Source organism: Hyla sarda, chromosome 1 (genome assembly GCF_029499605.1).
Source record: "Hyla sarda isolate aHylSar1 chromosome 1, aHylSar1.hap1, whole genome shotgun sequence".
Taxonomy (NCBI): Eukaryota; Metazoa; Chordata; class Amphibia; order Anura; family Hylidae; genus Hyla; species Hyla sarda.
Window position 1 is genome coordinate 7053825 of NC_079189.1, and position 13646 is coordinate 7067470.

General features: G+C 43.8%; 1 protein-coding gene across 2 annotated transcripts in view; it reads right to left on the bottom strand.

Moving 5' to 3' along the window:
* Window positions 1-984: 984 nt before the first annotated feature.
* Window positions 985-13646, bottom strand: part of LOC130295471 (tachylectin-2-like) — a 65382-nt gene continuing 52720 nt past the window's right edge. For both annotated transcript variants that reach the window (XM_056546300.1, XM_056546367.1), the window contains exons 2-5: window positions 12860-13009; window positions 6015-6864; window positions 4652-4832; window positions 985-1296 (exon numbers count right to left, since the gene is read on the bottom strand). In XM_056546300.1, coding sequence (XP_056402275.1) covers window positions 1093-1296; window positions 4652-4832; window positions 6015-6864; window positions 12860-12893 — 1269 coding nt within the window. In that variant the 5' untranslated portion in view covers window positions 12894-13009 and the 3' untranslated portion in view covers window positions 985-1092. The remainder of the gene's footprint in view (window positions 1297-4651; window positions 4833-6014; window positions 6865-12859; window positions 13010-13646) is intronic.

A 13646-nucleotide genomic window follows, 5' to 3' on the forward strand; every position in this document is an offset into this window, starting at 1 on the left:
AAGGACATTTTTAAACTTTAATTTTCGTGCTTGTAGTTATGATTTTTACCGGAAGACAAAACCAAACCTATATAAAGTTGGGTATCATTTTAATCGCATGGACCTACAGAATAAAGAGAAGGTGTAATTTTTCCAAAAAATGTACTGTGTAGAAATGGAAGCCCTCAAAATTTTCAAAATGGCGGCTTCAGTTATGTTGCACAATGATTTTTTTGTTTTGCCATATATTTTTTGGTAAAATACTGATGTTAGAGATGAGCAAACTCACAGTAATTTGATTCATGACAAACTTCGCGGCTCAGCGGTGGCTTACTTTAGCCTGCATAAATTAGTTCAGCTTTCAAGTGGGCTGTAAAAGGTGGATACAGTCCTAGAAGGGAGTCTCCTGGGACTGTATGCTCCTTCTCCAGCCCACCGGAGCACCGGAAAGCTGAACTAATTTATGCAGGATAAAGTCATCAACTGCCAAGCCGAGAAGTTTGTGACAATTGGAATAACTAAGTTCGCTCATCTCTAACTGATGTCATTATAAAGTAGAATTGGTGGCGCAAAAAAAAAAAAAAAATCACGGATTTATAGGTTTAAGAAATTGGAAGGGTTATGATTTTTAAAAAAGGTAAGGAGGGAAAAAAAAACTAAAATACAAACACTGAAAACACCGCGTCCTGAAAAGTACTGACTGAGAAAGATTCTCTGGTCTGATAAAACCCAAGATTGAGTTTTCTGGACTCCTAAGCATCATATCTGGAGGAAACCAGGCACTGCCCATCACCGGAGACAAGGCTTAGGGACAACCCTGAATGTCCTAGAGTGGCCGAGCCAAAACCAAAACACAATGGAACATCTCTGGAGAGACCTGAAAATGGCTTCACTGACCGCCCCCATCTAACATGACTTTTTAGACTCTCCATACCAGCAGGTGTTTGGGGGGTGTAAACAGGTAGAACCTGGAAGAAAAACCAGACCTGACAGATTTTATTGCTCATTTTAAGGTTTATTGGAAATCCTTCAGACACGTGAAGCAGCAGCAACTGATCAAAACTCATTTTCTTGCAGAAAGTGAAATCGTGGATTCCTCCTGGGTCATGTGACCTACTTATTATAATCCTCTTGGGTAACGATCAGGTGGTAATGTGAGACCCCTCTCCATATCCCCCGAACTTCAACCTCAGCACCAAACAGGGTCCGGGCTTTTGCCTTGTACGGGACATTTATTTCCCCCTTTATCACTGAGGCCACCATCCGAATAGCTTTATAGGGCTCCAATACTATGTTTGTGCTCGATGAGAAGGAAATCTGTAAAAAGACAAAGAAGGAACATGAGTGGCCATGTGTGATATCAGTCGGATGGACAAATTCAGAACTGTCCAGTATCCTATAGGTTTTGCAGCTCTCGTTGCAGAAAACATACCCTCTGATCATTCCTATTCCCCAGCCTTTGAATATGGGATAAGTATTAAAGAGTTGGACTACCTGTCACTTTGTTTCACTATGTAAACAGGAGGTTCAAAGCTAACTGGATGTATTACCCCTGGGTCAGGTCAGGACAAGTGTTGTGGATTTTGGGGGGGGGGGGTTCTAAATCTAATGACTGGTGTGCAGTAATGACTCTTTAGTAAGGCAGCAAATAAATAAATAAAATAAAAAGTCCCAGTAGCTTTCCTCAGAACGGGCTCACTGCTGCCTTATTTATTGAGTCATTAATGCTCTTTCGGTTTATAAGGCAGCAGTGAGCCCATTCTGAAAAACTACTCGGATAGATGCAGAAATGAATTATAACTCTACGTTTTGTTTTGATTAAAATGTGAGGACCCCATAGCCATCTGCTGCTGAATAAAAAAAGGCCAATGCTGTGTTGGTGGGACAGAGTGCTGGCTAGAGGAAAAAATAAAAAAAATTACAAAGTTTGAACACCGTTGTGTTTACGATCGCCCTTTTATTTTTTGTTTCACCTTGCCAGCACCTTTCTACACCCACTCAGCCCAAACCTAATCTAATCAGTAGGACACTGCAGAGGGGTCAGTTTCCTGGCAGTCCTCAGAATGGGAGCCCATTGTGCTGTGTGGCAGCCATTGTTGCCATGGCACCACGTCTGTGGGGTGGTCCGGCCAGAGCTAGGGTGAGCAGTATTGGGGCTTCATGGCCACTGGGCTGTTCCCCATATTGGTACAAGTTTCAGGGCTGCTAGGGACTTGCTCTACCCAGATTGCCATGGCGAATGGGCTTGCACAGTTTGATCAAAATGTACACCAACGACCAGTTCAATAATTCAGCGGAGACGCACAGAGCCTATGTACTGGATGTGGATGTGCTGCTTTTTTTTACAGTCATGTCACATTGCCTTCCTATAGAATTTTCTGTCAAATCTGAAAAGATAAGGGGTAAGATCCATCAAAACTTGTTTAGAGGCACTGCAGGGCAGTTACCCATAGCAACTGTGATGGCCCAGTACCGGAGGTGTTACCCCATACCCTTGCTGCCCTGTCCGGCAGCCTCCATCCAGTGTCCCCTGGGCCCTTGTACTTTTCTCCTCATATATTATATATATGTTTTGCTATGCATTATAATATATTAGGTGTTGTTGCTTTAAGAAATGTACCATGTGACCAGGTGATCTCCGGGGGTGACCTATGGGCTCCCCATATTTAATTTATTCCCTTATATAAGCCCTGGGGGGTGGAGCTAGCTCACTCTCTGAGCTTAGACCTCTTCTTGCTGAGGTCCAGTGCTGTATAGTGGAGTCTAGGTGAGTGTCCAGAGTCATTGGAGGCCTCAAGTCAAGTCTGCAGCCACAGTCAATTGCAAGTAATCTACAGTCATAGCTGTCCGTCCCTGTCAGCAACTGTCAAGTCAGCATAGCCTGCACCAAAATTGTCCAGTCCTACTACAAGTTTCAGCAAACCCTTAAGGTCTGAGTAACTGGTCACCTCCTTTGGACCTGGCTGAACTGTATAGACTTTACCATCTATCTACCCTCAGTAAAGCTACCGTTATCCGTAACTTGGTGTCGGAGTCATTATTGCCCCGGTGCCTAGCCCAGGATCTAGCGGTATACCTTTGGGTGGTATAAACTACGCCCCGGCGTCAAGAATACAAGGGGATAATTCCATCTGCCCATAAAGGTAACAACCAGACTACAAATTTTTTTTTTAAGTCCCTATGTAAAAGATTCTGATTGGTTGCTATGGGAACCTCTGTTCCCCTGAACAAGTTTTGATAAAATTCCCCCAAAGAAAGGAAGGACAGGAGAGAAAAAAAAAAAAAAAAGGGGGGGGGGGGGTGGAATATGTTGTACAAGGGCCCCAGAGAAGTATTCTAGGACCCTTTCAGGCTTGGCCTAGTGTAACATGGCTTTTATGTCAGGAAAGCCAAGATCCACAGCCTGCAGTTAGGGGGCGCCACTGCTCCAAGAAAGAAGAGACTGGTGAGACCTGCTGAGCCGACCTTCATACCTTCTATTCTAGGTACCATGACGTGTGAAGACCCTTTAGTAAAGTCAGGGTAAGTCAGGGTCATGGCAGGGTAAGGGTCTATTCACACGGCAGAATTTCCGCATTGATTTCCGCAGGTGTTTATATCCTTATCTCCAATGGGATTCCGCAGTCCCATTCACACTGCAGAGTTTTCACAGCTAGAAGTCAACATAAATAGAAGTCCTGTCATCTCTCTTGTGGAATTCAGCTGCGGAAGCCCATACAGTGATCCCTCAACTTACAATGGTCTTTTCTGAACCATTGTAACTTGAAACCAGACTCAACATACAATGTTACGGAAAGTCCAGATCTATGAAACTTGTCACAACTGGAGGAACTGACCAATCAGAATTGGCATTTTACTGGTAAATTACCTGTATTACTGAAGTGTATGCACTGACTGGTGTCTGGTAGCGTTCCCTACAGTACAGGGAGGAACTACAAGTTCTGTATACTCCTTACCTGTGCCAGGGTTAGCTGCTCCTTTGAACACCAAGTAAGGGCGGCTCCATTTGGGACACTGTGTGTACTGTATAGGACCCTGAAGAAGCTCCTGTCCTCTACATAAACCATTGTATCTCCAGCTGTTGCTAAACTACAACTCCCAGCATGCCCGGACAGCCAACGGCTGTCCGGGCATGCTGGGAGTTGTAGTTTTGCAACAGCTGGAGGCACCCTGGTTGGGAAACACTGACGTAAACAGTGATTTACAGCTTCCAGCAGCTATTTCTTACTTTTATATGTAAAGGATTTGCTTTATCTGTATTAGTTATCTACTTATTTTTCTTTAATCCTCACCTTTTCCTATTTTTGGATGACATTTTGGTGGCTTCAGAACCAATTACCAGGTTTCCATAGAGTTATGGTCTCAACATACAATGGTTTCAACATACAATGGTCGTCCTGGAACCAATTAATATTGTAACTTGAGGGACCACTGTATAAGTAAAAGGGGCTTTATTCACTCCACATGTAATTTGCACCAAATCTGCTTTTATTCATTACAAAAATGTACATTTTGCATGCGCCGTGTATTCATGTGGATATTCCAAGTTCTTGTGGTCGCAGAATTCACGTATCTATGGGATTTCTGCCTTCTGAACAAAGCCTGAATGGCAGAAGACCCTTTCATAGACCCCCCGCACCCCAGTGTAAACTGAGAGTGACCTCTGACCTACCTGAGTCTCATTGGTCTTTGTGAAGTTCCATTTGTGGGTGGTGCTCATGTTCACTGTAACCTTCCCAGATATTTCGGCAATAACCGGGATTCCTCCCTCAAAAGACATTTCTACTCCAGCTTGGAAAGTGAATCCGTGTTCATGGGAAAAACTGCTGGACTCCTTTATAGTTTTGTTGAACCTGAAAAAACAAATGTTCTGATTTATGGCACCAGATAGAACAATTATGGCAATTAAAAGGGGAGGATAAAACACAAAAAAGGCAAAAATGAACAATCCCTGTATCCTCAAGGGGTTAAATAAGCATGTAAACTACTGGGTCACATCGGTTTTTTTCTATCCGTGTTGTACAAACTCTCAAACGGCCTCCTGACTAAATCAAGAGAACATCTACGGACCAAGACGTTTAACCCCTTCTGACAGTCCGTTTTAATTTCTTCTTACTCGCAATGTAAAAGCCTTAAATGGACACCGTCAGGTACAAAAAAGAAAAGTTTTGCAAACCAAACCTGCCTAATTCTTATAATATATATTCCCCAACCATAGTAAGGACATCTACAGAAGGCCTCCATTTCATAGATTTGGACCCATAAGGAAGAAGGGGCATGGCATGAGATCAGGCTGAGGGGGAAGGAGATCAAGACTAAAGTTCTGCCAACAGGTAGACTCTACATTATAAGTCAACATTGGAAGGATTTCTACACATCCATGAGAAGCTACAAAGTGTGAGCAGTGACGGGTCATCTATATACCACCAAGGCTCTAACTCTTAGGCTAATTCCACTTTGAAATTGCAGGCGGAAATTCTGCTTGCTAAAATGTATATAGTGTAGTGAATGGGTTTCCATTCACAGTTCGGAATTTGTGAACGGAAAGTCCGCTTGGAAATTTCCGCCTGAAGAATGGGGTTGCTCTTTCTTCAGGCGGAAATACTCGCGGAACACATTGCAGTCTATTGGAGACTGCAGTGTCCGCACGGTCCTAGCGCCAACTGATTCAGTCGGCGCTGGCCGCACTCGGAATCTCCGGGCGGAAATTTTCTGCCCAGAGATTCCGTAGTGTGAACCTAGCCTTATACATATATATAGGACTCCCCTTACTTCAGACCAATGGAGAGTGCAGTGCATGGCCACCACCCTCATGTGGTCACGATAGGTGGTTAGATAATGTCCGAGTGGCCAACCCTAACCTGGCACTGGGGTAACTGTTCTGATAATTGTTATTTTCTCTATACTCGGGGTATAAAGTGGTTCTTGTTTCCCTTTTGGGTTTCATAGTCCATCAAATAATATTAACCAGTAGCTAAAAAAGTTCCCAAGTATCAGCTTCTAAAAGTAACATTAGCCTATAGAAGAATACATACGTGAAGGTGTGTCTCAGGGTAGAACTGCTCTTTCGGTTGTCGTAGATCTTCTCCTGTAACACCTCGGGGGCTTGAGACAATATTTGTGCCTGGTCGACCAGGAATTGAAAATTCACGATTTTCTGGATTGTCGCATCTTTTGTAAATGCCAGAAACCTATATACATTATAGTTAGATCCCAGATCCTGAGCCTGTGCCTGATAGTTTGGGTCTTCTTGGGTTGGGGGGTTTCCTCTGAAGATGTGTCCGTTCCATTTATCTACAGCCCAGAGTTTTCCATCAGGACTAAAGGATATAAAGTGAGTGAGTCTGCTCCAGTCACTGCCTCCAATACAGGTACATGAAGAATCCCATTGGACACTTTCCTCAGTAGGTGGTGGAGCCTTGAAGAGTTGATCATTGCCCACAGCGTATAGAATGCCTTCTGGACTGAAGAACAAGGCTTCATACTGCTTCCAACCACCATGTCCTATTCTTTTCGCCTGATCATAGATCCAAGGTACATGCTCATTATCTGGTGGGGGACCCTTATAAAATTCTCCATCATTTGTGGTGACGTAGAAATCTCCCTTGGGGTGGAAGAACATAAGGACAATTCGGTTCCATACAGCTTTTCCAACTCTTCGCGCCACCGAAAACCAATTGACATCTATATTGGAAGGCATTGGACCTCTGTACAGGTCTCCACCACAGATACAGAAGAGTTCACCATCTGGACTACAGGCTATATGGCTGACATTATTAATCTTTCCAAGAACAGCCGCCCTGCCGTTAAAGTCATCCTTTGGGTTCATGGGTGGTAAGCCGATTTTGACTGTAAAATTCTTCTCCACTGCCAGAAGGAGCGTTCCTGAAAGGAAACAAACAATTCTTACTCTTCACCTGTTGTATCTACCGATTCTTCATAGATCATAATCTCCTCAGGTCAGAATATTTACTCATTCCCCACCTCTTCTATCTCCTCCCTTACACAGATTGTAAGGTTCTATAGCCTAACCTGCTGGATCTCATAATTTGTAAAGTTTGTTCAGAGCCGGAAGCAGTGATCATGACATCACAGCCACGCCCCCCCCCCCCCCCCATCCATGTCTATGGGAGGGACGTGTCAGCAGAAACACCCCCTCTCAGACATGAATGGGGGGGGGGGGGTGGCGTGACGTCATGAGGAGGCACGGCCATGTCGTCACGGCCACTGCAGCAGGAACCCGGCGTTTAAGTTGCCAGACCTAAATGCCGGGTTCCTGCAGCAGTGGGCATGAGGACATGGCCGTGCCTCCCCTCTCCTTTGGATAGGGGATAAGATATCTAGCAGTGGAGTATCCTTTTGAAGGGCCAAGGCCCACTTTTAACAGGGCTTTAGTTCATCCAAGTTATTCCAAAATATTGTTTCTGCAATTGTACTTTATGTTATTTGTAACTTTTGGTCGACACCTTCAGCTATCATTTGTGATCAGATTCTAAAATTCTCATGAAGAAGTTTAATTAGATAAAAATTTCCATTAACCATAAAAAGTGTCGGCATCATTTGGTAAACATCCTACTATTTTTAGGACGCTTGAAGGCTAAGCTCAAACCGTATTTCCAAGTGTGAGCTTGCAGTTGATTCCGTCATATGTTTCTGGAAGGCGAGACGGCTGTTTGTTTCTGCACTGAATGCAGATGGATCTTCCACATGGACGTCTGTCTGAAATTCTGTGTAGAAGAAATTCCCACATTTTGTGCAGAAAACCACCAACTCTCTGTGCAGAAAACCACCAACTCCCTGGGCAGAAATAAATGATGGAATCAGTTCTGAGCTTATACTGGGAAATTCTCTTGTGTTAACAAAGCCTTGGAAGTTTGGAAGGACTGCATAAGGGGTTTTCTGGGCATTCTACATTGATGGCTTCTCAGGATAGGTCAACAATGTCTGATTGGCGGGGGTGCTGACACCAGGCCCCTCCATTAATCAGCTGATCGGGTGAGCTGTGGCTCTGGCACATGGATAGTGACTGGGGCTGGAAGCTTTGTGGCAGTCACTGTGGTGGTGCTGCTGGGTACCTGTTACATAGTTACATAGTTACATAGTTACATAGTTACATAGTTACATAGTTACATAGTTAGTACGTTCGAAAAAAGACATATGTCCATCAAGTTCAACCAGGGAATTAAGGGGTAGGGGTGTGGCGCGATATTGGGGAAGGGATGAGATTTTATATTTCTTCATAAGCATTAATCTTATTTTGTTCCAGGAATGTATCTAATCCTGTTTTAAAGCTGTTAATTGTTCCTGCTGTGACCAGTTCCTGAGGTAGACCGTTCCATAAATTCACAGTCCTCACGGTAAAGAAGGCGTGTCGCCCCTTGAGACTAAACTTTTTTTTCTCCAGACGGAGGGAGTGCCCCCTCGTCCTTTGGGGGGGTTTAACCTGGAACAGTTTTTCTCCATATTTTTTGTATGGGCCATTAATATACTTATATACGTTTATCATATCCCCCCTTAAACGTCTCTTCTCAAGACTAAACAATTGTAACTCCTTTAATCGCTCCTCATAGCTAAGATGTTCCATGCCCCATATTAGTTTAGTCGCGCGTCTCTGCACCCTTTCCAACTCTGCAGTGTCCCTTTTATGGACAGGTGACCAAAACTGAACAGCATATTCCAGGTGAGGCCGTACCAATGCTTTATAAAGGGGGAGTATTATGTCCCTGTCCCTCGAGTCCATGCCTCTTTTGATACATGACAATATCCTGCCGGCTTTGGAAGCAGCAGCCTGACATTGTGCTATTCTGTAGTCTGTGATCTACAAGTCACCCAGATCCTTCTCTACCAGTGACTCTGACAGTTTAATCCCCCCTAAGACATACGATGCATGCAGGTTATTAGTATACACAGCCCCCCTCTATATACACAGCCCCCCTCTATATACACAGCCCCCCCTCTATATACACAGCCCTCCTAAGACATACGATGCATGCAGGTTATTAGTACCCAGATGCATAACTTTACATTTATCCACATTGAACCTCATTTGCCAAGTGGATGCCCAGACACTTAGTCTATCCAAGTCATCTTGTAACTTATGCACATCCTCTATAGACTGTACCGTGCTACAAAGCTTGGTGTCATCTGCAAAGATAGAAACAGAGCTGTTAATACCATCCTCTATATCATTGATAAATAAATTAAACAACAGCGGTCCCAGTACTGAACCTTGGGGTACACCACTAATAACCGGGGACCAATCAGAGTACGAATCATTGACCACCACTCTCTGGGTACGATCCATGAGCCAGTGTTCAATCCAGTTACAAACTAAAATTTCCAAACCCAAAGACCTTAACTTACCTGTCAGACGTCTGTGAGGGACAGTATCAAATGCTTTAGCAAAATCCAGAAACACTATATCCACAGCCATTCCTCTATATACACAGCCCCCCCCCCCTCTATATCCACAGCCCCCCCTCTATATACACAGCCCCCCTCTATATACACAGCCCCCCCTATATACACAGCCATTCCTCTGTCAAGGCTTCTACTCACCTCTTCATAAAAGCAAATTAGATTGGTTTGACAACTTCTATCCTTAGTAAACCCATGCTGGCTATCACTTATAATACAATTATCCCCTATGTATTCCTGTATGTAATCCCTTATAAGTCCTTCAAACAATTTACCCACAATGCACGTTAAACTTACCGGTCTATAGTTTCCTGGGGAAGACCTAGAGCCCTTTTTGAAGATTGGCACCACATTCGCCTTGCGCCAGTCCCTTGGCACAATACCAGACACCAGAGAATCTCTAAATATCATGAACAGGGGTACAGATATTACTGAACTTACCTCTCTAAGAACTCTTGGGTGTAGTCCATCCGGTCCTGGGGATTTGCTTACATTTATATCACTTAACTTACCTTGTACCATCTCTACATTAAGCCAGTTCAGTACATTACATGATGTGTTACCAGCACTGACCTGTACATTATGTGTTACCAGCACTGACCTGTACATTATGTGTTACCAGCACTGACCTGGCCAATGTCAGCTCCTTCTTCCATAGTGTATACAGAACTAAAGAACCCATTCAGTAGCTCCGCCTTCTCTTGATCGCCTGTGACAACCTCCCCATTATCATTATTAAGGGGTCCTACATGCTCTGTCCTTGGTTTTTTTGCATTTATATATCTAAAAAAATATTTAGGATTAGTTTTGCTTTCTTTGGCCACCTGTCTCTCATTTTGAATTTTTGCTGTTTTTATTACATTTTTACAGATTTTATTAAGCTCCTTGTACTGTTTAAATGTTATCGCTGACCCATCAGATTTGTATTTTTTGAAGGCAATTTTTTTGCTGTTTATTGCTCTTTTAACCTCATTTGTCAGCCATGTAGGATTTAGTTTTAATCGTTTATATTTGTTCCCCTTTGGTATATATTTAGCTGTATAGTTATTTAGAGTTGATTTAAAGATGTCCCATTTACCTTCTGTATCAGTATTTGAGAACACTTCCCCCCAGTCTATGTCCTGTAATGCAGCCCTCAGCCCAGGGAAATTTGCCTTTTTAAAGTTATATGTTTTTGCCTTCCCCGCCTGTCTTTGTTTTCTACATTTTAAGTCAAAAGTAACTATATTGTGGTCGCTATTCCCAAGGTTTTCCCGCACAGTTACATTACCAACCAGCTCTGCGTTGTTGGAAATGATCAGATCCAACAAGGCATCACTTCTTGTTGGGTCCTCCACAAACTGGCCCATAAAATTATCCTGCAATAAATTTAGGAATTGTCGCCCCTTTGTAGTTTTAGCCAACCCCGGACCCCAATCTATATCTGGATAGTTAAAATCTCCCATTATTACCACTGTACCTGCCCGGGCGGCCCTCTCTATTTGTTTATGAAGCCGAACTTCTATCTCTTCAGTGATATTAGGGGGTCTGTAGATTACCCCAAATATTATTTTTTCAGTATTTCCCTCCTTTTGTAATTCTACCCACAATGATTCCACATCCTCAGAATCATCACACACTATGGCATCGTTCACACTGACTTTCATACCACTTCTTACATACAGACAGACTCCACCACCTTTTCTGTTCATTCTATCCTTGCGAAACAATGTAAACCCCTGCAGATTGACAGCCCAGTCATGCGAGGAGTCCAGCCATGTCTCAGTGACCCCAACTATATCAATATGTTCCTCCAGTATCAAGGCCTCAAGCTCCCCCATTTTATTTGCTAGGCTTCTGGCATTTGTGAACATACACTTTACATTTCCATCCTTTATGTTATTGGGGTTAATGGGATTCAAGGGTGTAAGTTTTATTTTCCTATGAAGCCTATTCCTATTAACTATTCTAACCCCTCCCTCCGCTCCACCCCCAGGTACATTTATAATTCCCACCTCTCTATCTACACTATCTTCCCCCTCTTTGCTGTAGGTTCCCTCCCCCCGAGTCCCTAGTTTAAACACTCCTCCACCCTTCTAGCCATCTTCTCCCCAAGCAAAGCTGCACCCTCCCCATTGAGGTGCAGCCCGTCCCTACGGTAGAGCCGGTAACCGACAGCGAAGTCAGCCCAGTTCTCCATGAACCCAAACCCTTCCTTCCTACACCAGCTTCTGAGCCACTTGTTTACCTCCCTGATCTCCCGCTGCCTCTCTGGTGCGGCTCGTGGTACTGGTAGTATTTCAGAAAAGACTACCTTGGAGGTCCTTGCCTTAAGCTTGCGGCCTAAGTCCCTGAAATCATTTTTAAGGACACTCCACCTACCTCTTACTTTGTCATTGGTGCCAATATGTACCATGACTGCTGGGTCCTCTCCAGCCCCGCCCAACAACCTGTCAACCCGATCCGCGATGTGCCGAACTCGTGCGCCAGGCAGACAGCACACTGTTCGGCGATCCCGGTCTTTGTGACAGATTGCCCTGTCTGTCCCCCTAATAATTGAGTCCCCCACCACTAGTACCTGTCTGGCCTGCCCTGTACTCCTCCCTCCCTCCTTACTGGAGCAGACACCCCCCTGGCGGTCAGAGACGGTATCCTGCTGCAGTTCTGCTAGCTCTGTAATGGCATCCCCCTCATCTGCCAAGCGGGCAAACTTGTTGGGGTGTGCCAGTTCAGGACTAGCCTCCCTGACACTTTTTCCCCTACCCCTCTTTCTAACTGTAACCCAGCTAACTGCCTGACTGTCCTGCAACTCCGTCCCACTGTCCTCCCCCACCTCTATTCCCGAGAGTGCCTGCTCAGTGAGCAGGAGACTCCTCTCCATGTTGTTAATGCTTCTCATTGTTGCCAGTCGCCCCTCTAGATGCAGGATCTGGGCTTCCAAACGGACAACTAGCACACATCTCGCACAACAATATGCACCCTCAAACTGTTGTTCAAGGATTGCATACATTGAACAGGATGTACATTGGACTGCATTTTCCAACATGGAGGCCATCTAATTATGGGGATTTCACAAATGTATAGGAAAAAACAGACAGTCAAAATGACACTTAAAATTTTTTGTAGACCTTGTGGGTTCAAAAATGAAAACTCACAGCGATCTCAACCTCCTGCTTTCAAACTCCAGTTTTTGAAACTCCTCTTTCACGCCCCCTCTTACACAGCAACACTCAAAAAGAGTTGCTCATCACCCATTGAAGTAAATTGTTTCCAGCCCATTCATTGTATATGTCCTGAAGCTGCGGCTCGCCTGGCCAGCTGATCGATGGAGGGGCCGGGTGTCAGCACCCTGATCAGACATTGATGACCTGTCCTGAGGCTATTTATAATGTATAGTGTCCAGAAAACCCTATTAAATGTTTACTTTCTGATCTTCCAGAGCTGTAAAAAAATTTTAAAAAAATAAAGGAAAATGTGTCCTTACGAGGCTGATCCACTTTGCACTCTTTTTGCGCCATTGGTGCTTTATGGTTTTTCGTGTAGAACACTTGGTCTTCTGGAGTCTAGTAGAGTTCTGAATCACTGCTGGAAGCGGAGGAATGGATTATTCTGGATCTGGAGCACCTAAACTAATCTGTAAGAGAAGGTGTCAGAGAATGAAGGGTTATATTCATTGTGTCAGGGATTATGACCTTATAAACTACTATATGGAGGGAAAATGTGATAAAAATGCATAAAATAAATTCCTCCTAAGTCCTGGTACAAACTGACAATATAAACTTTTAATTAAGACTAGATCAGTATTTCCTTTGTTAAGAGGAAAAGTTATCACATTCTACAGGGTGCGCCATTTATATGGATTCACCTTAATAAAATGGGAATGGTTGGTGATATTAACTTCCTGTTTGTGACACATTAGTATATGTGAGGGGGGAAACTTTTCAAGATGGGTGGTGAACATGGCGGCCATTTTGAATCCAACTTTTGTTTTTCCAATATGAAGAGAGTCATGTGACACTTCAAACTTATTTGGAATTTCACATGAAAAACAATGACGTTCTTGGTTTTAACGTAACTTTATTCTTTCATGAGTTATTTACAAGTTTCTGACCATTTCTAAAATGTGTTCAATGTGCTGCCCATTGTGTTGGATTGTCAATGCAACCCTCTTCTCTATATACTACTATATACACCACAGGAGAAATGCTAGCCAAGGCTTCCAGTATCCGTATACACTGCTATATACACCGCAGGAGAAATGCTAGCCCAGG